Genomic DNA, 24504 nt, shown 5'->3' with positions numbered 1-24504 from the left:
CATGGTGACTTTCCACCCTTTCCACTGACAGTACCCAGGCAATATTTGACATGTGGGCACTGTTTAAAGAGATTGGAGTTTGGAAAAGGATTGATGGGTATGTAACATACATGAAATACAAAGTTTTGATAGGGAAACTGGAAGGAAGGTGGTGACTTAAGAAGACTTACCTGTGTGTAGGAGGGTCTTCAAGAAAGGATTTCTCAACAGTAAGGCTCCATGGAATTCGCCTTTAAACAGGAGAGCTCCTAGAACTACATATTCATACAACACTTGTGACCCTTGTGACCGACCATATATTGCTGTCTGCCATGGGTTAGCCAAGCAAATCCCACCTTTCACAGTGAAGGAAGTCTGAAAACTAAATGGCCCTTGGTACCAAGTAATCTAAGCAAAAAGAAAAAAAACTATTGTAGTACCTAAAGTATAGTTCTTGGTATTTCCACAATTAACAATTAGAACTAGGTTGGTATAGCTTTCGGCTGGTCGTTCGTGGTTCGGTTCCTGGCATGGGCGACATTTGTTCCACTTCCCCAAACCGACTCGGCCACTAGGTTTTCATGACAATGGGTATGTGGAGTAACGCAGTGCATCTATATAGTGCCTAGGTTAGGAATTGTTGTAAACCTCCACGCTCCTAATTCTTGTTCATGGCTTTGGGCATAGTTAGGTAAGCACAGGGGCAACTTACCTTTATTCCACATAATTATCTTTGTCTTTACTCTTAAAGCTCTTAAAGACCCCAAAACAAAGCAACCCCTTTTCTACGAAGTAGTATTTTAGAAATACATCTGCGTATGTTCAGCTTCATTCGCTAATCGATAGTACATGACACTCGAATCATTCGATTGTGTACATCGGAATCTTACATTGCTATAGGCTTTTGTGTTGTCTAGAAGTCTAGAACGTCTAGAATTCAGAGCTTTAGGTTATATTTGAGAGTATTGTCCCTGTCGCTGAGCTATGTAGTAACTGCTGTAAACCATGTACCTATCAGGTTATATGCTCTTCTACTTCTGATTCGTGGTGTATATGAGCGCTAGTGTATGATAGGCGTACTAGTGTCCGTGTTATGTGTTTTACTGGAACGTTTTTCTTCCATACGGTTGCGAAGAGATGTGACATGATGCAAGATGCCCTTTGTTTGCGTACTACATCAGCAAATGAGAACGCATTCGTAGAAGTGTGATGTAACATGACAAAAGACTGCACATATATGCCAAACATAACCTTGTGGGAACTGCCCACATTCAAGCCAATGTTAAAGTGACAACGCAAGTATCATTGCTTAGCAACAACGAGTAAACAGCTGTTGGTAGGCAAAGCCTACAACAGTACGGACAGTGACATGTTTTTCGAGCTGTCCGGCGCAGTGTTATATACGAGGACGATTTGGCGATATGTAGAAGTGTCGTGTGGGTGTTAGAAGCAGTAATATTGTCGGTACTATACTTCAATTCTTCTAACTCAAGTTCATCTGTGTATACTGTGAAACTATAATATATATTATAGAACAGTTCAACAAGTGGTTGTCTCTTCATATAACGACATCCCACAACCCGAACGCCGCTGAATACCATGTTACAATGCTGTCAGTGGTTGACCTATTGTGGACCAATAAGACTGTGGCTACAGTGTGTTTGGGTTTGGTAGCATTGCTTGGCGACCATGTGGTGACACATTATACCCAGTATGAGGATGTACAGGCTGTAGCTGACAATTTGACTCATGGTGCTATAGGTCTGCTGACATGGCACATTGTCAGAATCCATTTAGCAGGCCTTTCTCTCACGACTCAGCTCTCCGAAATTTTGTTATGTGGACTGCTCGCGTCAGCTATCGACCTGGATCATTTTGCTGCAGCCAGGTCTTTCAGGATTCAGGTACAGCAGGCTCATGACTGTGCCTTGCCACAAAACTGAATACAAATCTTTATGCTTCCATGGACGTTTTACAGATTGGCAGTAAGGCTCAGTGGCTGTGGAGCCCTCAAATTCTGGAACTTGATAATCTTTAGTTCATGTTGTTGAATTGCTGGGGTGTTCTTCAGCAGTGCCTCTGGCATGTATTCAGATGTATCCCATTCAGATTTTTGTTGGGGCATCAGCCTGACAAAGGTTTCACTGAACTCCCTCAGATCTTCCAGTTTTAGTCTAGGAAGGAATGTGATCATCACTTTTGAAATAATTTTGTGGCTGTTGAACTAATGTTGTCTTGGTTTGCTAACTGAAACTTGTGTTGCCTACAGGATGCCCGGCAGCTACCTTCACGCCCTCCCCTGCACTGTACGTCTGTCATGCTAGCAGTCTGTGGAATTTTGCTGCTGCTGTCTTTCACCTTCCGCTGGGTGTTGCTGCATTGTTTCTCATGGATCCTTATAGCTGCGGTCCTGAGCCATCACTTGCGAGATGCAACCCGTCGTGGGCTGTGGATGTACCCATTTGGCTCCAGCCCCCCCATCCCATATGCTGGCTACATGGTGGGCTGCATGTTGCTGCCACATGTGTTGCCCTCATTGGTGGGGCGCACGCAGCCAGCTCCTCAGCATGCCACTCTGTACTCAGTTGTAGAGATGTGAGGTTGGCTAATGCTAATATTATCTTAAACCAGTTAAATCCAATTCATGCCCTCTATTTTAATTGCACTTTCCTGACTGTCTCATAAAATACAGATCCTGGAGTTCCTGAATGCTAGAGGCATTGTACCTTCTGAAGTATTGATGGTAATGGTATCTTGCATGTTAATGTACTCCCATCCTTATTTCTGAGCCCATGCCTACTTAGTACAAATTAATATGTATGAAAAATAAAATGAGAGACTTTTGGTGTGGGAAAATATGAAGCTCCTCCCACCTCTTGTTCTTGTAAGCAGGCTACTTGAAGATATGTCAAAGAATGTAAAGAACCAAGATGTAATGCTCAGCATGTTATTATAATGTTGCTATGGTGATATCGCCATGGACACGACAGTGAAATATACTGGTTATGATTTCAATAAAATACATACTAGGTGGTTCAAATATGACCAAGACTGATTTAAAAAAAAAAAAAGAATAATTGCAAAACACTTACTTGCACATGTCAGTCTTTAACGTACTCCCCTCCAGAGTAAACACATTTTTTCCAACTTTCTGGAAGCATCCTAATGCCTGAAAAAAAAAAGACTTGTGGTTGGCGGCATATTCACTCCAAACAGTCTGGATGACGGCGGCGTCGTCCACAAACCACATGCCTTGCAAGTCTGATTTGAGTCTTCTGAACAGGTAGAAATCACTTGGGACCAAATCAGGACTGTACGGTGGATGTGTCAGAAGGTTCCCTTTCAATTTCCGAAGGGTTTACATTGTTGTTTTGGCCGTATGGGGGCGTGCATTGTCTTGAAGGAAGGCTACCTGCTTTCCACCTGTCTTCCGCTTGTATCGGATCTTACTCCAAGTTCCTTGATAGTGATGCACCTATTCTCACGAATAAGCACGTCTGCACGATCATTGTTAAGCTCGGTGATGGATATTCGCGGCCAGCGATCATGCGGTTCATTCTCCATGCGCCCTCTGCCCTCTCTGAAGCACTTACACCACTCAAACACACGGGTCTGTGAGAGACACTCTTCCCCATACTGTTGTTGGAGTCTGGTGAATTTCAGTGGACTGGACATTTTCTCCAATGAGGAATTTGATCACAATGCGTTGTTCCACGCTTCGCGGTAGCTTCTGTTCTTGCATCACTCTAGCAACTTCTAGACAGGACTGAAGAGGTTCTAACCCTAACAGGAAGCGGCCTCCGTAGTCCAGAGGTAATGTTCCCACCTCACGACTCGTAGTACGTGGGTTCAAACCCGGCGGAGGTCGTGGAATTTTTAAGGGCGGAAAAATTCAGGGAACAAGTCCTCCGGAAGGGACTTTAAGCCGTGAGTCCCGTGTCGTAGCTTTACGGCACGTAAAAGAACCTCATATCTCCTAAGGAGGTCACTGAGCCAAATTCAAGGACATTTCCTGCCCAACAGTAGTCTCTAATGCCTCTGATAGATGGGGGAAGCATTATAGATACCGCCAGGTCAGTAGAGGCCGAACTCGCTGGCTTGATCGGGACTGATGGTAGGCACCAGTATCGGTAGGGTATAGAGATTGGTAGAATATCATAGAGGGAAGCACAGTAAATCACACTGGTCGCAGTGCATGGGGAAACCCACCCTCTCTAAATAACTAACTAACCCTAACAGGAGGGAGGGTGGAGGTTGTGGCTTCACTCTCGCTAGGTCGTACAGCTGCTGCGAAGTGCGGCTTGTTTACAAAAAAATCAGTCCCGGTCATATTTGAACCACCTTGTACATACATACATACTTTGAAGAATTTAAACATTTGAAACGATATCTTGAATAAATTTTTATTATGAACTTAATTGCATTACTTTCTGGACAAACCCTATATGATAAATCAGTCAGTTCTGTCTGTCTTGTCCCGGTCATATTTGAACCACCTTGTACATACATACATACTTTGAAGAATTTAAACATTTGAAACGATATCTTGAATAAATTTTTATTATGAACTTAATTGCATTACTTTCTGGACAAACCCTGTATGATAAATCAGTCAGTTCTGTCTGTCTTGTTACTCTAAATGTTTCAGGCTATGGACCACGTGCAACAAAAATGACAGGTTCTAGTTCGGATGATTGGATTTATTAGCACTTCGGTTACAACCTCTCTTGATTACAGTCGGTGATTTACATGCTTTACAGTTCACCGTTGCCCACCCACTAGGATTATCTGTCTTTGCTAGTCGTTCCCTGTCAATGGACCTCAACACTGAAACTTACTTACTTACTTACTCATGGAGCTGAGCCCTTCTGGAGGAGCTGCCAATTCTGCAGCTACTCAGAATTTCCCAGCATTTTATGGAACCTGAAAGTTCATTACCGTATTGACGAGAACCCCCACTGGTCCCTATCCTGAGGCAGATTAATCCAATCCATACCATCCCATCCTATCTCTCTTAAGATCCATTTTAAAATTGTCCACCCACCTATGCCTTGGTCTTCCCAGTGGTCTCTTTCCTTCTGGCTTTCCTACCAATATCCTATACGCATCTTCGTCTTTCCCATTCATGCTACATGCCCTGCCCACCTCATCCTCCTTGACTTGATCATTCTAATTACGCTTGGAGAAGAGTACAAGTTATGAAGCTCTTCATTGTGCAGTTTTCTCCAACCTCCTGTCACTTCATCTCTCTTCAGTCCAAATATTTTCAACACCCTGTTCTCAAACACCCTCAGTCTATGTTCCTCCCTTAATGTTAGAGACCAAGTTTCACACTCTTACAGAACTCAACATTGAAACTAACACCTGAAAACTATGAAGTCGTGTTGCTGTTTCTTGTTCGGTCACTCTGGAACTCAACTGCACTCTCCTGAATTCAAAACTGAACTTTCGTGGCTGTCTTCTACCAAGAATTCACTTGGATGAAAATGCTCTTAAAACTGAAAACTGTTATATCTGTAACTGTCGTTATATATCCTCCACACTGACCACACATGGAAAAGACGGCCATATTGTTGAACAGGGAAGACCACAGAGAAAATGAGTCACGTGATAGCTACCTCAGCAGTCCATTAGCATACTGACTGTTGCCTAGCAACAAGTTATAAGCATTCATCGTATTGTTGAGTGCGCTTAAGCAGGAAGGTGTTTATCGCACCATAGCATAGCTATACACTTTACAGTATTAATCCACATCCTTGTTCCACCTCACATTTACCATGAAGATAGCAACTAGAACATATGTCAGACTGGAACATAGAATATTGCTAAACCCAAACGTCAGAGTTTGGCATTAGACACGGCTCATGGAAACTGAGGAGAACTTCTGTTTCATGCTTCGATGCGTGGTGTATTTCTAGCCCACTGGAGGTCTTTATGTTGTAAGTGCATAGTTGACACTGGCAACCAACTCAGTGAGTAAGGCGAATGGCTGGGGTGTAGGCATGGGGAGGGGCAAGCAAGCAGAGAGTGAAGCCTTCGTTCAGTGTCGAGTTCAGAATGGGAGCTGAAGAACTTGATGGCCTGTAACACCACAATGAAGCTCTGTGGACATCACAGCACAACACTCAAGTTTTGTGAGTGCTGAGAGAAATAGAGCTAGCAGTAACGTTAATCCTTAAGGTTATGGTTACAAATAACAGGCCTTGGTTAAGCCTGTTGCCAAATATGGCTATTAGTATTATCTTTCACTTCATGCCAAGAAACTGCTTTCCAAATTACTTTACCATTTTATAAGCAAACATTGTTTTACATGTGCCTGCTGCATGCTGAACCAAATTTAGCTTGTGTGTCTCATGGTTATAACCAGGGCTTTAGAAATTCAGTCACCTACCTCCCACATGAGTTACCATGAGTAGGTAGCCTTTTCAACAGGAACTTTGGTATCACAGTTTTGGTTCCCATTGTATGTTGAAAGTGGAATTTAATAGCTCTCCAATGACATAACAATATACATCACTGTCTAATAAAAATAGTTCAGGGATGTTTTTGACACAGTTTTGTAAGATAAAAGGGTAAAGCTACCCCTGTAACAGGCCGTGGAGGCCCATAGGGTTGTGAGACGTTGAGGCTCCTACATTTTCTAGAAATTCCGATCACAGATGGTGGTGAGGTTATCAGCCTTATGCATTGGCTGCTTCTTACCTCCAGGAATATTCCTGATAGTCATTTCTGTTAGATGCTGAGCTGGCCTGAGGATCATACTCTATTGAAAAATCCAGTGACCCCATTGGGAGTCAAACCTTCAACGTTCTGGCTTGTAGCATAGTGCCTCAACCAACTATGCTACTACATGCCAGAGACACAATTTCGTACATTTTCTTAAATATAGTTGTAATTCTTAAGTCCTGTAACAAATGTTCGGTGATGATTGTACATTATGAAGGTGCCTTTATGTAATTTTCTGCATTTTTCTCTTACTTAATCTCTCAGTATCTTTCTTAATACAGAGTGAGCTCCACCAGGCTTCATGAATGAAACTGCGCTTATGCAAACATTATGTGTTTTAGCTTTTTGAATGTGTCCAAAGTGCCATAGCTTGAGTTTTACTGAATCACTGTACTAACTGCACAGCTGAATTGTGATTGAGGAGGTGCTGAAGACCTCACGTGTCCGGTGTCCTGACCACTCCTTTGTAATGTGAGACAACTTGTGTTGTGGTGAAGACATGTTCAAACACTTGACGTTCAGCAAAGGGAGAACAAAGATGGACGGCCTTTAAGGAGAATGCTGAAACTTAGGGAATATCCTTTGAAGCGTGTAGTTCATGTAAATAATATTTACAAATTAATTTCATACCTCCTAGAAAGGACTTACTAGTTAACACTGTTTAGAGAAAGAATTGCTGTTTATCGTATCATATGAAACACAATTTCTGTACTCCATAAAAAGTTTAAGTAACAAATGAATGGAGAAGATTACATGACAAGGAACTTAGCTTACAAAAAAACTTTGTTTGGAAAATTATTGAAGATAATTACTTTATTGGCCAAAATATGAGTATAATATTAAAATAGATGTGGAAAGCAAATAATGACGCTTTGATACATCCATGCAGTGTACTGACAGATATTAACAGGAACAGTTGAGAGGGAGAGGTCGCTGAGTTTGTGTAGGTGTTGATAAGAGCAGAGGAATGCTGCATTATCAGGTGATGACTCAGTATTGTTCCCTTATCAGCAGATAAGCACGAGTAGATCTGATAAAGCCCATCACTTGCAGGAAATGCTTTCAGTCTTACAAGATGGCTGACAGAGACAGGATATTCAGTGTGAGTGTGGTTATGTGGCAGGTATCTGAAAGGAAGCTGTCGTAAAAGTGTGACAGACTAGGGTACCCAGTGGCAGGTTCCATCTGTTGAATGAGATTGCTTTTATTAAACTAAGCTATGCAGACTAGAATGGTTTTCTGTTGGCTTGGGAAATGGTCATGGCCTATTTTTAAAGTAGCATTTACATACAGGGACTGAGGAAAACAGCAGATATCTGGTTCCTCATTTGTATGATCAGAGATGTGTGTGTTGCAGGATGATTTGGAGCTGGAGATATTTGCACTGGTCACAGGGTGCTTCTCTGTGCTGGCGCTGGTGGTCCTTGCCATATTGGTGATACACCTTAACAGTAGCATTAAGAAGTGAGTGCAATGCCTAATGATCTGTTCAGCACACTTCACACATAATAGGGCTGTCAATCAATTACAGATTTTACAACTAACTGAATAGAGAAGCCAACAGCTGTTCAGCTGCAAAGATGTTCCCTGTCTTATAAATACCATGTTTATGTATGAATGTGAATTCTGCTTCTGTGTGTTAAAATGTAGGAAATTTGTGTTTACTCCTGTATGTGTGTGAAGGCCCTACAGAATTTTCTTGCAGTCTTACATTGAAGCCATTTAAGACTTTTTATTGGTTAATCACAGAGTGAGAGCGAGAAGGAGATAATGACCAGGTTGCGTTATGGATGGATATGAAGTGGGGTTCATATGCCTGGCTTGCCTCTGTCCTTCAATGTGCTGCTCACTTATGCCTGTATATTGTGGTTGCAGACTGAAGAAACAGGTGGCTCTGCAGACAAGGAAGGATCTACACTCGTTCCAGAATCCAACAATACAGCCTGATGAGGAGCTTGGAAAGCGAGGGTTCTCCATGTACAAGGGGCAGGAAGATGTCAGGTGAGGGGGCAGTACCCTCAGTGTTTGTCTCTGACAGCAGTGTTTTGCACTCAGTGTGATGGCTTTCTGGACTTTTCCATCATGGGTGATAAAGTGGGGCGGTGGATATTGTGTTGTGTGCCATGACAGATCCACGTAAGTAAGTCCCATGTTCCCACTTCCTCATGATGGAAACATGCAGTTTCTGAAATAGCGTGTCCTATTTGGAAATACTCAGTGATGGCTACATAGATAAAATCTGATGAACTGCTTTTCAGCCAGTCACTGCTTTGCGTTTCAGTTAGGACTTACATTACTGTCATCCTCTAAATGCGGGTTTCATACAGATGGACATGTGGCTTCATTAAAGCCTTCTCCATGCACCTCAAAACAGAGTAATAAAAGTAAAACCTATGTTTGATAGAGCCACTGGCCTATATGGCTGGAGCCCACGTACTCTTATGTCCACCCATTTATTCTCTTTAGACTGCTCAGTCCGGTCAAAGGATCGCCAGTGGGCTTCATTCTTGTGACATGTCTGAAATATTTCAAGCCTTGTGTATTAGTTTCCACCATGTAGAGGCAGGTTAGATTACCTTTGCTCTAGCCCTTGCAGTTGTAGAAGACAATGAAGAGGGGAACCCAGTACGTGGGGGTATATCTGGCAACCCTGTCATTGTGGGAAATAAATACTGGGACCTGGTCATCCAGGTAGGGGGTTGGATGCAAGGCTGACAACCTTGATCTGTAAAAAAATTACTGTCACAAAATCCAAAGAAGTGAAAACTGGATGCAGTCTAGCAGAATCTTCTAAGGAAGGCTATGGCTCAAAATGGGCTGCTTTTTTGCCAATGATGATGATGTATATTAGTTTGAGCTACACTGAATAAATTGTTACTCTGTTTGTGACAGGGCTCCCAATACACCAGAAAAAGAAGAGTACTTCGGGAATTTCAACCCGCAGCCCCACAAGAAGGCCCGCCGTTACTGAAAGCAGAGTGTCTCATCATAAGTAAAATTTGCAGGCAGTTAGACAATACAGGCAAACGTGGCACATAGATCGGTGACACATTGAAAAGTGGTGGTGCCTCCAGATCTGATAAACAGATAAGATATGATGATCCTGTTCTTACATCACACCCCAGAACAGCTCATAAGATGTTAAAGGACCAAGTTTCCTATGCCATGCTCCCACATGTGGATGTTCACATCTGCCTGCAGTGCATCATATCCTGTACAGGGAGCCCTCATTTTACAGATGCTCAGTTCATGAATTTTCGCTATAATGAACTGTGATAATGTGTACCTATTTTTCATTTAACAAATTTTTACCTTGCATACAGTTTTCATGGAACAGATCACCTTCATAAATCGAGGGATACCTGCATTTTTGAACAGCGGCACAGTTTATCCTTCTGTGTATGTAATACCAGTAATTTTTTCATGCATGCTTGAACATGAAAGATGTGCATGACAGAAATCCTGCATAGACATGAAGTTACTTGTGATTGAACCTGAGACTCTGTTAAGGACAGATGTGAGAAGTGTGTTGAGGGTAATTATATTCATGGGTTTCTTGGTGCCCCCAGTTCCTCAGCCAGATGTAAAACAGTGTGGCTTCTCTTTATTAATATTTTTCATTTCCATTAAATGTGAAATTACATAAGTTCCTGAAGTGGAAGCTTTATCTAACGCTATGTTATGGCATGTGGAAAACTGGAGAGTGTATGACAACTGTGAGCTAACTGGAATATGAAAACATGATCACATATGTGGCCATGATGTAATTACAGTGATGTCCCCCATTTACAGAATATTCTTTCTGGTCCCTGCCAAAATCCAGTGTAAACAGTGTATTTTGTGATTTTTTAATTCACTAAATAACCCACATTTATTGTTAGAAATTGTGTACCTTTACAGAACTTGAACCTTGATTTACTATGATTATGGTTGAAATGATTATATTCACATTTTCTCTGTGTTGGAAATTGTTACTACACAACCATAATCTTTGAAAAGTAACATCACATCCTGAACACACCACTTGTGGGATCCTAGTTGCCTTGGTTCTTGCTGTCAATGTCTGTTTTCAAGGTCTAGAACTTAATTTAGTGTTTCTGTGTAATTGTGTTTATTTGCACAGAAACAGTCTCTTTAACTGCTTTTGTAAAGAAACTGTCATGTCACAATTGCATTCAGCAAGTCTTATAAGATGATGAGCAGTTTCTTGATGTAGTTTTGCCTAATCCGCATTTGGTGTAAACCTTATAATTTCCTTCCAGATGTCCATGAAATGGGAATTTCACTGTAAATCAGAGCCAATACCACTAACACAGTAATCTGTTACTGGGTTGGTTCTGAGCATGTTCCCTTAAGGTCCAGTCTTAAGAACATGTTTCATATTTCCATAACATTTCTTTCCAGGCTTTTTGTATGCATTTCTTCACTCATCCATTAATGTTACCCACAGTGGGGCAGAGATTTCACTGTGGTGCCTGTTGAGGTTTCTGAGCATGGAGGAAGTTGACGAGTGTCATGGGTGTATCACTGTGTTGGCTGATGGCCCTATAGTTCCGCTTGTTCATTGCTTGCAACACGTCTTCATAGTTTCCCTTCTGAGACAGTTGTGAGGTCATGACAGCTGCTCCGGATGGTGCTGTGCCACCTGTGAACAGACCAGAGTAGGGTGTTTCATTGGATGCCCCCTCACAAGCCACACACCAGGAGTGCTTAAGGTCGAGTGATTCATATCTCACTTCATGACACAATTAACTGTTAATATCAGGCAAGTCTGATTAGTGAATGTGGAGCGCCCAGCAGTGTGTACTGACTCACACAGTAAGATTCATACGCACACACTTCACATTCAGTACTATGACTGCCATTTTTCATGTTTTTACTAAATCCTTTCAGGAAAATGCTGTAATAGAATCAAAAGATGGCCCATGACCATTTTCCTGAACTCTTAGAACTCACCTATGACACTCTCTAAACTCTGCAACTGAACGTAATGGGTGCATAGAGTGAGGCTTGTGGACTGAACTTGTAACTCACAACAAGATCGCTTTGAACATTGTGGAGTTTTGCCACTACTGATGATCTCCTGTAAATATTTACTGTGTTCGTATGAAAAAAGAAGTTTCAGTGACATGAAACTTCGCCTTTGGGGTTTAGTTACATTGTATATTGAAGCTGTTCCACTTCAGCATACATTGCAATCACGATCTGCGTGTTTGACATACGATATGACTGAACCCCAGAAGCCAGAGATAGGTATTAGATACAGGCCATGACAGGGTTCTCATTATATCAATGGACTGAAGCATGAACTGATTCTTCACCTGTGTCATTCTGTGGCGTTCTGTCCCTGTTGTCCCTCAGCTGACAGTGCCTGAACATTTCACCTGATTTGTAGAAGTTGCGCCAAGTGTTGGCAGACATCCCAAACAAGCTGACGCTGCGCCAGCTGTTGCCAGGTGGACTCTGCTGCACACCCTGAGCTTTAGTTTCCACAGGGGCAGTGATTCTGCACACACAAGTGACCAATTAAATATTATGTGCTGCATGTGTGAATTAATTTCCTGGTCGTGAAAGATTCTCTCATTCTTATATTATTACCTTTTATACTAATGCTAGTGGCACCTTGAAACTATGTGATACTGGTGCTCATAAGAACATGAGAATACTTCCTAAAGTTGTTTTAATTTCAAATTACTTTATGCTGGTATTCTGTGTACAACATATGCAGCCACAGTTGCTACCTGATATTGTGGTCTGGCTGGGCGATGTGGGGCGAATAGTTCGTTGCCACAAACTGGCACTGGTCTGACTCGATGATGTGTGGTGAACAGTTCGTTGTCACAGTCTGACTCTGGTCTGGCCTGGCAATGTGGGGTGAATAGTTCGTTGTCACAGTCTGACTCTGGTCTGGCTTGGTGATATGGGGTGAATAGTTTGTTGTTACAATCTGGTACCGGTCTGACTCGATGATGTGGGGTGAATAGTTCGTTGTAACAGTCTGGCTTTGGTCTGGCTTGGCGATGTGGGGCGAAGGGTTCATTGTCTGCCTGCAGAACAGATCATCAAAGTTAACAGCCCTGTGCAGAATATATAATTTTCCTGCTCTGAAATTCAGGCACATCAAAACAATCGGCTTGTTTAACTGGGCAGCATGTTAGGGTCTCAGTACTGAAAAAGTCATACACTGTTTCTCTGTTACATGTTGCACTGTTAAAGGACCCATTTGTTTAAGAATTCATGTGATGTCACAAAGTTTTTCAGTGTGATGATAATGATACATTAGTTAGGAAGTTAGTTTCAGGATAAAAATGTATAAGTAGTGATATTTTTGCAACTGACTGTGGTTAGGATTGGACATCTTTATTATAGTGTGAATACCAGGGTCTGCTGTGTGTCAGATCATGAGCCAGTTTAGTCCAGTCTAGACTGCCAAACCCTAAATGTTTTGGGTCCATTTTAATATTACCCTCCATGTCTGTCTGAAACTTCCTTCTGGATGGTTTTTAAAAAGACTTTGGACCAAAGAGAGAAGAATAACACAAAGGTTGCCAAAACTGCACAGTGAGAAGCTCTGCAATTCGAACTGTTCACCAAATATTCAGGTGTTCAAATCAAGGAGGATTAGACAGTGCAACATTTCAACTCATGGGGAAGATGAAAGACATGTACAGATTTGTCATTGGAACCTAAAGAGATGAGACCACTTGGGACACTTCAACATGGATATAAAGATAATATTAAAATGGATCTTAGAGTGCTGACATGTGAGAATGTGGACTAAATTCATCTGGCTTTTGACAGAGCAGCGGCAGACTGTTGTGAACAATAATGAATGGGGGAAGGGTTTCTTATCTAGTTGAGTGATTACTAGCTTTTGAAGAGTGAGCCTGTTCTCACTGTTCACTCATTCCCCACCTAAACTCTGTGTATATTTCATGTTTCATGCCCATCCAAAGCATATAAATATTCCACTGTTCTACATGTTTGAACAAGATATTGATGAGTTGTCAGAAGTGAGTTTACTGTCACTATACCCAACATCCAGGGACGGCTGCGACAGGGACTCCAGAAAGTCCGGACTTGTATCCATGTGCACAGTCTCACTCTCCCAGAACCACTCGGTTGATATTTGGTCCTGTGAAGAAAGCAGTTTAGTTGTTTAAACGTTCAGCTCAGCACTTCTCAAGCTCTGATGCACATTCCAAATACTGAAATCAGCGTTTCATGTTTACTGTTTCCCATGTTGTTCATTTTGTACCACAGCTTCAACTTACACTTTTTGAACAGGTGCAAATATTCAGTCATTTGGTGAGTATGCAAGATGAGTGTATTCAGCAGCTGTGTGAAGAACAAAGAATAGGGGGTTCTAAAGGGTTCTGAGAGTGGCATATTATAACACTCAGAATTACTGGGTTTGGGGATTTTTTCCATTTTCAAAACGTAGAATACCGGATGATGGAAAAGTCCAAAAACCCAGCAATTCTGAATGAATGAGGGCTATACCTTGACCAGCCCTCACACTGCAATGATCAGTGATCTACTGTGCAGAGCTGCGGGAAGAAAAAAAATTAACCATGAAACTGTACCGATGGTTCATCCAGAAAGGGTCAGTATACTGTACCATAAATGAACCTGTTTCTGGTTTGTAGCTTGGCACAGAGAATTAATATGTTACTCTGATGTTTGGGGTATGTATATGTGCAGTTTCAGTTTTGGGCATCTTGCCCCCATTGCTGTCCTGCATCACTCTTTCGCTTTCTAAAATGTAGTTTTATTAATAACAGTTAAGTTACGCTGGCACAGCAGAGGCTTAGATAGCAGATGCCGTTTAGCTTCAGGTTTCAGGGCAGAAGATCCAACACGGCTACATAAGCATTATGAACTTGCTGTCACAGAAATGTCACTGTCATATTGAAGTGGGATTTCTGTAGTGTTCTGTTTTAGAATCAGATGTTCTGGACTGTGTATGATGCAGGTTGCTGCTGGGCAGTGGCCCTCGTCTTCACATGAAACACGTGAGCAGTAACATTAATGGTAAAGTGCTTATGAAGGAAGTGTGAATGTATTTTTCTCTTTATGAAATCCAGAACTGATTTCTTGAGTCTGTAAGCTTCCTGAGAGGGGCATGTTATGGTAGTGTAGTTGTTGAGGCACTGTGCTAAAAGCTTGAATGTCACATGTTTCATTCCCACTGAGGTCATTGGATTTTTCAGTTGACTTAACCCTTCCAGCCATACTATGGCCCTGGGTTTGACTCAGTCTCTAACAGAAAAGAGTACCAGGAATCTTCCCAGGGTAGAGCGTAGCTGGCATGTAAGGCTGACAACCTCATGGCCACCTGTGAACCAAGTGCCAAGAAAATGTGGGAGCCTCGACGTCTCACAACCCAATGGGCCTCCGTGGCCTGTCACAGGGATAGCTTTACCTTTAAGCTTCCTGAGAATGTGAAAATTTGAAAATACAGGTTAAATGGTTGCCACAGTTTCATTTACTTCTATATAAATTTCCCATGCTTTTTTAATAGACTACTCCTATTGCCATGTACATACAGCAGCTTACATTAGCTGTTGGTGTTACTGCAGGCATCTGAGTTGCCTGATCATATTCCTCTTCAGAATCACTCTCCACAATAAGGGCCATTCCTGTGGGCAACAGCAGTCTCCTGCTACTGGCTTTTGTAGACTTACTATAGGCCACTGATGGACTGTTGACCTTGTTGCAAAAGCTCTGGCAACAAACACATCATTGATTATTATACCTGCTCAGTGAAACCTAACATCACCATCTGCGGATTACTGATCCATTCTATCACTGGTTCTTAACTAACATCTATGATCAGTGATATACATTTGGTTGGAAAATGCTAAACATTGTCGGATTTAAACCTCATATTATTTCAGTATAATCTACAAACCTGCTGCTGCATGTTGGCTGCTGACAAATCTTGCTTTTCTTTGTAAATAAGACTTTTTAATATTGCTTCTGATTCTGAACTTGTCCTCCATAGGTTATAAGTTTGATCTAGTGCAGACACACACTTGTAGCATATGGTTTTTGGAAAGTCATCCTCTTGTGACACCTTAAAACGCATACACAATTAATATTATGAATGTAAAGCACGAATTTATATTCAATTCTTTCAGTTACCAACCTGAACAGGGAGGCATGTCCTGATTTTTAGGCATATTTGCATTTCTTGTGCAACTTCCCCAAATAATGACATTTGAAATTTATCACTGCGTAAACATAAACGGCACGTTTTTGTACATAAATACATTTCGTCGGCCATTTTTTGATAATAATATTAGTATGTCGTCAAATAAAAATTAAATTTAAAACATATGTTTTAAAGCAGCCGCCATATCAAATTTTATGACGTGTGGCTGTTCCAAAGACTTTAATAGTCTAAGATGTTATGACAGAAAGAGAATGCTGTTACAGTGTTTGTTTTTAATCATCTTAGATGAAGCGCAAGAAAAAAATCCATATATGGGCAAGCACGAAACCGAAGTTGAAACAAAATCGCAGTAACTATGTGTTTGTGTATAATTTGGTTTGTTATATAAATTTGAAGTACAAACTCAGAGATATTAGATAAGATTATAAATCCAGAAAAGAAGTGTTATTATCGAGTAGTTTCTAAACATAATGGACGTAAACTTAACACATTCATAAAAGTAATTAGCCCGGTGGAGGTGCTTATGGAATTCATAGGCTCATTGCCGCGTTCCTAGGACCCCCACCATGATTGTCAGCCACATTTAGACCACATTTTCACACGTCATTTCATTAAGATCCATTTCAGTAGAATATGCATAGTATAGTGCCCCGTCTATATCTCGGTCTCCCACGCGCTCTCTTACGTTCAAGCGTACTTTCATAGTTTCAATTCATTCCTCGTCTATGTCATGCGTGCTACATATCCAACCCAGCTCATGCACCTTTATCACCTGAACTTAATTGTAAATATTTTAAATATAATGAAAATCAGTACCATCAAAATAAAGCCTACAGTAATAACATGTAAGGAATAAAAATTATTTTGAGTTTGAGTTCACAGAGCGGTGACTGAGAAAACCTCTCTTCTCGGGTACAACGCCGTGTAGTCGGTCAAAGTCAACGCGTTTCGGTGGACATATCGCCTCCATCTTCATAGTCGACGAGTAATCCTAGCAAGAAGGAGACAGCAACCACAGCTGTGCTTGCGACCCTGCAGAGGGCTTAATCGAACGCCGGGAAACAGCAGGTTGCTTTGGGCTTAGTGCAAAGAGCGCTATGGCCTTTCTGTAGTCAGCCAGAGCAAGGGTGCGATGTATGTGATTGGACGATACAGACAGTGTATGGGCTCGAGACAGCTCTCCATTCCGGTTTAAACCCTTCATGGGAAGGCGCCATGTGGGAGTCGGTTCCGGAAATCGGAGAATCTTAAATAAACAGGCTGCGAGAATGTGAAGTGGGCAACGATACCGCCAATGCGGTAGCACTGTCGATCAGAACAATGGACCCTGTTGCACTGCAAAATTTCGAGGGCCGTACGTGACACTTGCTGACGTTATCTTTCCGAACAAGTGGTTCAGATTAAGCAATATTCGAAAACATAAAATATAGGCCAGCTAATATGGCTACTGTGCGTGTGCTGAGGGCCTCCTCAAGGTGGCTGTAACAAACTGCAAGATTGCGGCCTTGCCTTGTGCGTTTTGTTCGTCAGCAATTCTTTCCTTTTGCTTGGCCTTCGCATGGACTGAAGGTCACGTGGTCTGATTAGCTGCAGAGACTAAGCAGTGTAAACGCACACGTGTTCCTGCCGGCGGTTTTCGTCACTTGCGACTGAAACTCTTCTTCTCAGTGCTCACGGGTGAGCAGGTTAGCTCAGGCAGTAACGTTTCAGACTCGTATTGGCGAGGTTCCGGTTTGATTCTTGGCTGCGCAAATACCGGAATTTTATTTCAAATCAAGCCACAACCGCTCTTTACACATCCTTGCCATTCACCAGCCACCCTACAATTCGACACTGTGTGGGCCTAGAGTCAGCCATGACACCTTCATTAAATAAACCGTAACTAGAACAAGGAGGTTTACGCCTGCACTGCCCCTTCTCTTTATATACATTTTGTTTGTTTTTTTAGTTTCTTGGGGTGGGTGAGACTGAGTCCACTTGGTACTTCGGCCACTAACTGGCCTATTGTACCAGCCCCGGATGGTACGTAGATGATGATGAGTGTGGAGCAGTCGGTGGAATGTGAATTGGCAGGGGAAACCGAAATATTCGGAGAAAACCTGCCCAGCGCCTCTTTGTCCACCAGAAACTCACATGACCTAACGTGGGCTCAAACCCGGACCACCGCCTGAGGTATGGCACGACCATTACACTTTGTCGCAGCAAATGCTGTGCCTCGCCCTTTCGTGCTTTTCCAAAGTCTCTCTAGGAGCACGATTTGTTTCCGAGCGCTAGTGCGACCGCCCGTCGAGACGGCGCGCGCCTCCTCTCGAGGGCCACCAGCCCCCGCAATCCCCTGTAATTGCTATCAAATCGTTGAACAAACATATCACAAATCTCGCGTGTGCCGTTTCCATGGCGACTGGCAGCGCTCCCGCGCCGTGTTTTGTTTTAAAGCACGGGGTGCAATTCCCACTAAAAATACACGACTCAGACACAATAACTGAACGATTCCATATTTTATAGGAATCAGTGTATGATCATATGAAGTTTCAGGATCAATGATCGCGAGCTGATGTTCCGGCGAAGGCTCAAACCCTCCACTTTTCGTGCAGTTCGGCCTGTCCGTTTGTAAGTTATCCTAGAGAGACATTGAGATTGTAGGGGGTTCCATTTCGGAAACCAACAGACCTGTTTATGTACTCTCAGAACATCAGCTCTGACAACTGAGCGCCTAATGCAAATTGGAAAATTATATTAAAGGTATTTTTTTCGGAGCTGTCGACACAGCAAACCCGAAATTGAGGTGTTGCTTCTCAGTTTCATTCGCCATATCGCACCACATGTTTCGGCTTCCAGAGATCATCGTCAAGTGGTCCTTGACTTCGTATCCGTCGTCTTTGAATTGTCAGTTAAAATCGGTCAATTTTTGGCTAACTTTCCTCATTTTGGAAAAATAAAGTAAAATAAAATTAGGCTTATGAAGTTACAGTGCTTTCTTCTTTTGTCGTCTGTGAATCCCTGCCTGTCAACGTTTGAATGTCTGAACCAGTCGTTTTGAAACTTTTTCACGAATACAAAGAATAGTGGGATATAGAAAATAGAACTCAGTATTAACACGTTAATAGAGGTTTTATAATCAATTGGTTGTTGTGCTGAAGGCTCCTAAAGAATGCCTTTAATACAAGGTACACAAGAGGATATAAAAAATAAAAGATAATTCGTTGAAAATTGTAGTTCATAATTATGTTCTTACAATTCTGAACGTGATCTGGTGTGATGCGCTGTTTGCGTCTCGTTGCTCCAGGCCACTCAGAAAGCACATCCCTCTCCCAGAGGAGCCAGGGCCTCTACACGGTCCATAATTTGAGAAAATGAATCTGTCTCGTGAACATATTCGTTGCATTCCTTCCGTGTCTCTGTGACTAGTTCTTGTTAAGGTAAAAAAATTTGTACAGGAAAGAGACCACTAGGAAGACCCAGAAGTAAGTGGGAACATAATGTTAAATTGATCTTGGAGTGATAAAATGGGGTGGTATGGACAGGAGTTATCTGGCTCCGGATAAGGACCGGTGGTGGGCTCTTGTGAACACGGTAACATTCGGGTTCCATAAAATTTTGGAAAATTTTGGAGTGGCTGAACGACTGGCGGCTTATCAAAAAGGAGTGAGCGCCATGGAGTTATTTGTATCATGCTCCTCTTCGTCCCTCTGTAAACGATGTCGGTAAGGGTGGAAGTTGCAGTACAGGCTCATCTCTAAACAAATAACTGACATACGCGCTCCAATTATAACAATGCCGAGAGCGTGTCATCACCCGTCACTTAACAATCGTCATCGTCCCCATTACGTCCGCCACCCGCTGCGCCGCTACAGGGCGCCCGGGAGAGAAGTTCACTAACGAAGGTTTCAAAATATCTGTTTCGACATACAGAGCGGTCGCATTTCATGCAAATTTCAAATAATGCGACCTAAAACATATTAATATAGCCTCACTTTATTCGCCAAAGTTTGAAATAATGTGAATCTTTTCCCACCCCAAAAAAATATTCTGCAAGAATGACATATATCTTCCAAAACTTGTCCCGAATTATGCGAGGCATCAGGAGCGCATTCCTCGCATAAAATGTCACCGCACTGTATATTGCTAGAATCTACATCTAACCAAACCGTTCTTGAGACGCTGACTGTCCCTTTGCCTGTCAAAAAATTGTTCCTCAAAATGTATTCACAAGAGCTACCAAATTCGACTCTTTCGTGGGTCAGTCGAAGTAGTTACTTCCTTTCAGAATTTCCGTTGAAAATTCTATAAGCATTTCTTAGCTGTGTTCCACATGCTTCGTCCATCTCATCAGGCGAAGGGAGAGGATTTTACAGGATGTCTGTGGCCTTGGACTTAAGCAGATTTGTATTCAGTGTACCACATAGCCTCTCGAATATCCATAGTGCCAGCAGTCGATACAGGATAATCAAACAATGGGATGGATGGACCAATAGGATAATAGAATTTTAAACACATGTAGAAGGAAAAAATACATTTATTTTACTTAATTTGATAAAGTTGGTAACATTATGTACAGTTGTCATTGGCGTTCTTTACGATGCACTGCCAGCTGCCATAATTAAGTGACGTGTAATAACATGGGATATGTTTCCGCTGGTAGTTGGCCAGTGGCGGCTAGTGACTCGTATATTATATATTACAACACACAATTGAAATTAAATCTGCCACTAGCCGCCACTGCGGCATCTGGAAGACTTGTCACGCCGGTCCTCACCGTCAGGGGCGCCCTCAATCCGGGATAATGATCCTGCAACCAGGAACCAGCACTCGACTTGTACAGTACTGGGTTCGACACCAATTCATGCAGTAAGACAATCATATCAATGTACGTACTCGTTAGCCAGTTGGTACTGCTGGGTGTCCACTATGACGCTCGTGTACCCCGGCTGTTGTTGTTGTTGCTGCTGCTGCTGCTGTTGCGGGGGGAAGCCCCCCAGAGTACATGCCAGCCCACCGAATTGGTCCGCCGTGGTCTGCTGGCCACACGGGGCGAACATCTGGTTCTGAAGGTGTTGGTGCTCGGTACTGCCCTCTGTGGAACTGCTGCAGGAACTAGACGAGGAACTATAGGGTCGCGGGTCAGGGTACGCAGGATAGAAGAGGTCGGTCGGGTATGTGTACGTGGGGTCCTCCCCCCCGAACTGGAGGAACTGGCCAGGGTACAGTCCCCCGCTGGAATCGCTGTAGTCGTCTTGGGGTGGAGGCGGCTGGGGGGTGGCGCGATACTTGGGCTGTGCAGTGCGGGTGGCAGTGGCCCTCGTCTTGGCCGCCTCCGGCATCGCCACCTCCTCGCGGGTCCCCAGCTGCTCCTCGTTCAGAACCAGGTCCTTGGCCTCCAGGTCGCTGCATCAAACGGTTTATTAGCCCTACATCAATTTCTATCCAGTTACATTCATAATTTTCTACAAATATTGTTTTCACACGTTTCCCAATATGTGCTACATGCCTCGCCCAGCTCCGACCATCCGTTCCGGCTGGTAATCCCCACGTGAGAAGCAGCGGGTGTGTGCCAACACAATGGTGAGGGGATACAGTTACCCGTGTAACGTAACCCGGGCCACACGCCTGCCATCTGAAGTGCAATATACGCACCACAAGTTGGGAGTACTATGCAAATTTCTACAATTATTCTTGTTACTAACACGTTATAAAACTTGCGACGTACGGGAACCGAATTACTCTTAGTGTAGTTCGGAGGGGAAGGCTGGTGGTTTCATCTGAAATTCTCCGGGAACTTGAAAATTCTATCAGCGTTTAAGTCTATCAAATAGCTTTCTACAAGACTATCCTAATGCGGTATCGCTGTGGAAATACACGCTAGGCCTACATGGCTACATCATGCAATGAAATATAAACAACATTCCATAATGATTCATGTCCTCTTGTAAAGAATGTCCATACCAAATTCTGTAATTCTGCAGGTTGTAAGATGACCTATCCGTGGACTCCATGCGTGACTAATCATGATCGAAATATGAAACGCGAAGGCCTATAGATGTCACTTGTTTTGATGCAATGACATAGTCGAGCTGATATCGAAGCGTATCGAAGTATTATCTCTTGCCTCTTTTATCTCTGACTCGCAAGATGGATGCTGTGGCAGTTCGTTGGTAACTTGATGTTTGATGATTTGTGTTGAAATTAATTTTGTTTATCGTGAGGAATGTAATAACCTGTAGGAATATTAACTGTAGACACTCCACTGCAGTTATCTGGTGAGTAGAGCAACTGGTTGGACAATAGTTACAAGTAGAATATAGAAGTGTAAGGTAACTGTTAACGTCTTCTGACGTAAGACCCGGTAAGTTACACGGTCCAATGTAGAAACTGGAGTAGCTGTTAACGTCTTCTGACGTGAGACCCGTTAAGTTACACGGTCCAATGTAGAAACTGGAGTGTGTTGCCCGATTTATTACTTTATTTGATATTTACTTATTGTGCTTTGTTGGTAGACTAACTTGTCACTTTACTGGCATTCTTTCGTGGCTGATGGTAGCCGGACTTGTTGTGTGATCCATCTGAACTGCGAGAAAGCGCAAGGGTCTTGAACAGATACACGTGGTATGGTCATAACTTGGGTCTGAAGTAATGCAAAACCACGGCGGCAGAGAGATTTTATGAGTTAATTTGGAGGTCTGTATAGGCCTATAAGTAGGAGAAATTTTGTCTAACAGGAGAATTCAATTTAAAAAAGGCTCCTACGTCATCGGAAGTTGGTGCTATTATAAGCCCAAGGATCATCACTGTTAATACCATTGGATCCGCTATTCAGCCGGTTTAATTCGATCCGTTTTGCCATAAGTTGTTTCCGATCGACTTTAATATTATCCTCTCGACTATGTCTCGGATGTGACCTACTGGATATTGTCCACGAGGTTTTCCCACCAAATTTGGCATTTGTTCTACGAACCCAGAGTGACCTACCCTGCCTCGCTGGAGCGGCAGGTCGAGTTGCGTAATGCTCAGTGTCTGCCGCAGGAGTCAGAATAGCTCAGTCGGTATAGCAATGGGCTAAGGGTTGGATGGCAGGAGTTCGATTCCAGGCAGTGCAAAAATGTCCTCATTTTCACAGGGACAACCCAGCCTCCTGTTCAATGGGCACAGAGGGCTCTTTCCTCGGGAGTGAAGCGGCAGAGACGTAGCTGACCACACCTCCATTCCCGTGCATGTCTTCATAGCACGGTGCTCAACTAATTACGCACAAGGACAAATTTACTTCTTTTTTACCTTTACTGTCCGTATGAAAACGACCGCCTCTGTGGTCTAATGGTCAGAGTTCCTGGCTACAGATCCAGAGGTCCGGTTTCGATTTCCGCCGCTACAAGATTTTTTCTGAGAAGTAGTGGGTCTGGAACGTGGTCCACTCAGCCTCGTGAGGATAATTGAGGAGCTATTTCTAGGGAATATCCTCCCCGGTCTAGAAAACCGAAATTAACGGCCATAGGGATTCGTTGCGCTGACCACGCGACACCCTCTTTCCGCTAAAGTTGGCACTAACTTCGCCGACAAGCGGCGGTTGCTCGGTCGGAATAGTTCGCTTGCAGACTCAAGCAACTGAGTTTGTTTTGTTTTTGCCCGTATGAAAATATATGGGGAACTGGAGTTATAGCTCCAAGCATTCTTACCATTACATAGAGAGTGGTCATCTTCACGACCCCGGCCGTTTTATCCCTTGTGCACACTGAGTAAGAACATATTGCATTCTACAGCCAGTCTGGACAAACTCTTTCCCCTGCTGCGAATCGAATCCCGATTCCTTGGTCGGCCAGTCTTTAGTGTGGTCACTATGCTGACTGAGCTATCGCGGGTCTGTGCGGAGGTGGTGGCTCAGAATCCACCTTTTGTTTCACTGGTGTGCAGGTGAGTGGATGTTTGCAAGGGACTTACCTGAGCACGTAGTTGACGCTGACAATGCAGTGGGGCCTCGAGGAGCGGCTGTTGTGTACAATTGTTGCGTAGCTCTGCATCCACACCCACCCGCCATCTTTCGTCAGAAAGCGGAAGTATTTGGTTGTCACTTGGCCCTTGAACAAAACTGCACGAGAAACATCATAGCACAGTGGTAACTATATGTACCATCTGTTTTAGCTTCCAGAAATTCGGCATTTTGTAGCCTGAAGAGTATATTTAGTATATGTTCCAAATGAGTCTCACAGTAAACAGGGATTAATTTCCTAAACATAATTAAACGGCTTTTATTTCTAATGTGAACAGCGTGAGTTCTCTGTGATGTGGGAAGTAAAAAAACGCGAAGCTGTGCCTGTAACAGGCCGTAAAGGCCCACAGGGTTATGAGACGTCGAGACGCTCACATTTTCTCTAGACAGTCAGGTCACAGATGGTAGTAAGGTTGTCAGCCTCATGAGCCGGCCGCCCTTTACCCGCAGGAAGATTCCTGGTACTCATTTCTGTTAGAGGTTCAGTCGATTCCAGGTCCATAGTGCGGCAAGAATTGAACCCGGGACCTTCCGGCTTGTAGTATAGTGCCTACTAATGGTGTGCGCCCGGTCTCAGTTTCTGTACGACCCCAGAGGCTGCAGCCATGCAATTCTAGAGCATCTGTCTCTGCTGAGGGCGCCT

The 24504-nt window shown here is 43.1% G+C and overlaps 4 protein-coding genes across 12 annotated transcripts in view; 2 read left to right on the top strand and 2 right to left on the bottom strand.

The window, feature by feature from the left end:
* Window positions 1-565: 565 nt before the first annotated feature.
* Window positions 566-10589, top strand: LOC111866107 (transmembrane protein 267). Of its 5 annotated transcripts, XM_023854701.2 has the most exons (5): window positions 1655-1883; window positions 2249-2574; window positions 8063-8169; window positions 8581-8706; window positions 9598-10589. In XM_023854701.2, exons 1-5 carry the CDS (start codon window positions 1751-1753, stop codon window positions 9674-9676), a joined length of 771 nt encoding a protein of 256 aa, XP_023710469.1. In that variant the 5' UTR covers window positions 1655-1750; the 3' UTR covers window positions 9677-10589. The 5 variants fall into 5 exon arrangements, 4 of the variants coding, with proteins under 4 accessions (XP_033608008.1, XP_023710471.1, XP_023710469.1 ...); XR_004513184.1 differs by lacking the exons at window positions 8581-8706; window positions 9598-10589 and adding an exon at window positions 7111-7305 and having other exon boundaries at window positions 566-1883; window positions 2249-2579; window positions 8063-8135; XM_023854704.2 differs by lacking the exons at window positions 1655-1883; window positions 2249-2574 and adding an exon at window positions 6651-7807.
* LOC111866106 lies at window positions 10290-16091 on the bottom strand. The gene is made up of 7 exons (XM_023854700.2): window positions 15857-16091; window positions 15620-15784; window positions 15265-15432; window positions 13740-13840; window positions 12447-12752; window positions 12027-12211; window positions 10290-11350 (listed from the first exon to the last, which is right to left on the bottom strand). The coding sequence occupies exons 1-7, from the start codon at window positions 15992-15994 to the stop codon at window positions 11169-11171; spliced, it is 1245 nt and encodes a 414-aa protein (XP_023710468.1). The 5' UTR covers window positions 15995-16091; the 3' UTR covers window positions 10290-11168.
* A 4290-nt stretch (window positions 16092-20381) lies between these two features.
* Window positions 20382-24504, bottom strand: part of LOC111866111 (single-minded homolog 1) — a 35493-nt gene continuing 31370 nt past the window's right edge. For 2 of the 4 annotated variants that reach the window (XM_023854709.2, XM_023854710.2), the window contains exons 7-9: window positions 23813-23960; window positions 20759-21268; window positions 20382-20672 (exon numbers count right to left, since the gene is read on the bottom strand). In XM_023854709.2, the coding sequence (XP_023710477.1) occupies window positions 20654-20672; window positions 20759-21268; window positions 23813-23960 (677 nt within the window). In that variant the 3' untranslated portion in view covers window positions 20382-20653. Of the gene's footprint in view, window positions 21269-23812; window positions 23961-24504 lie in introns of all 4 variants that reach the window. The other 2 variants (XM_023854711.2, XM_023854712.2) reach the window with 1 other exon arrangement.
* Window positions 22019-24504, top strand: part of LOC111866112 (adrenodoxin-like protein 2, mitochondrial) — a 43143-nt gene continuing 40657 nt past the window's right edge. The window contains exon 1 of one of the 2 annotated variants that reach the window (XM_023854715.2): window positions 22019-22140. The gene's annotated coding sequence lies outside the window, so the exon portion shown is untranslated. The remainder of the gene's footprint in view (window positions 22141-24504) is intronic. The other variant, XM_023854713.2, reaches the window with a different exon arrangement.

Source organism: Cryptotermes secundus, unplaced genomic scaffold (assembly GCF_002891405.2).
Source record: "Cryptotermes secundus unplaced genomic scaffold, Csec_1.0 scaffold318, whole genome shotgun sequence".
NCBI lineage: Eukaryota > Metazoa > Arthropoda > Insecta > Blattodea > Kalotermitidae > Cryptotermes > Cryptotermes secundus.
Note: the sequence above shows the minus strand (reverse complement) of the source record. Positions and strands in the feature narration are given on the sequence as shown.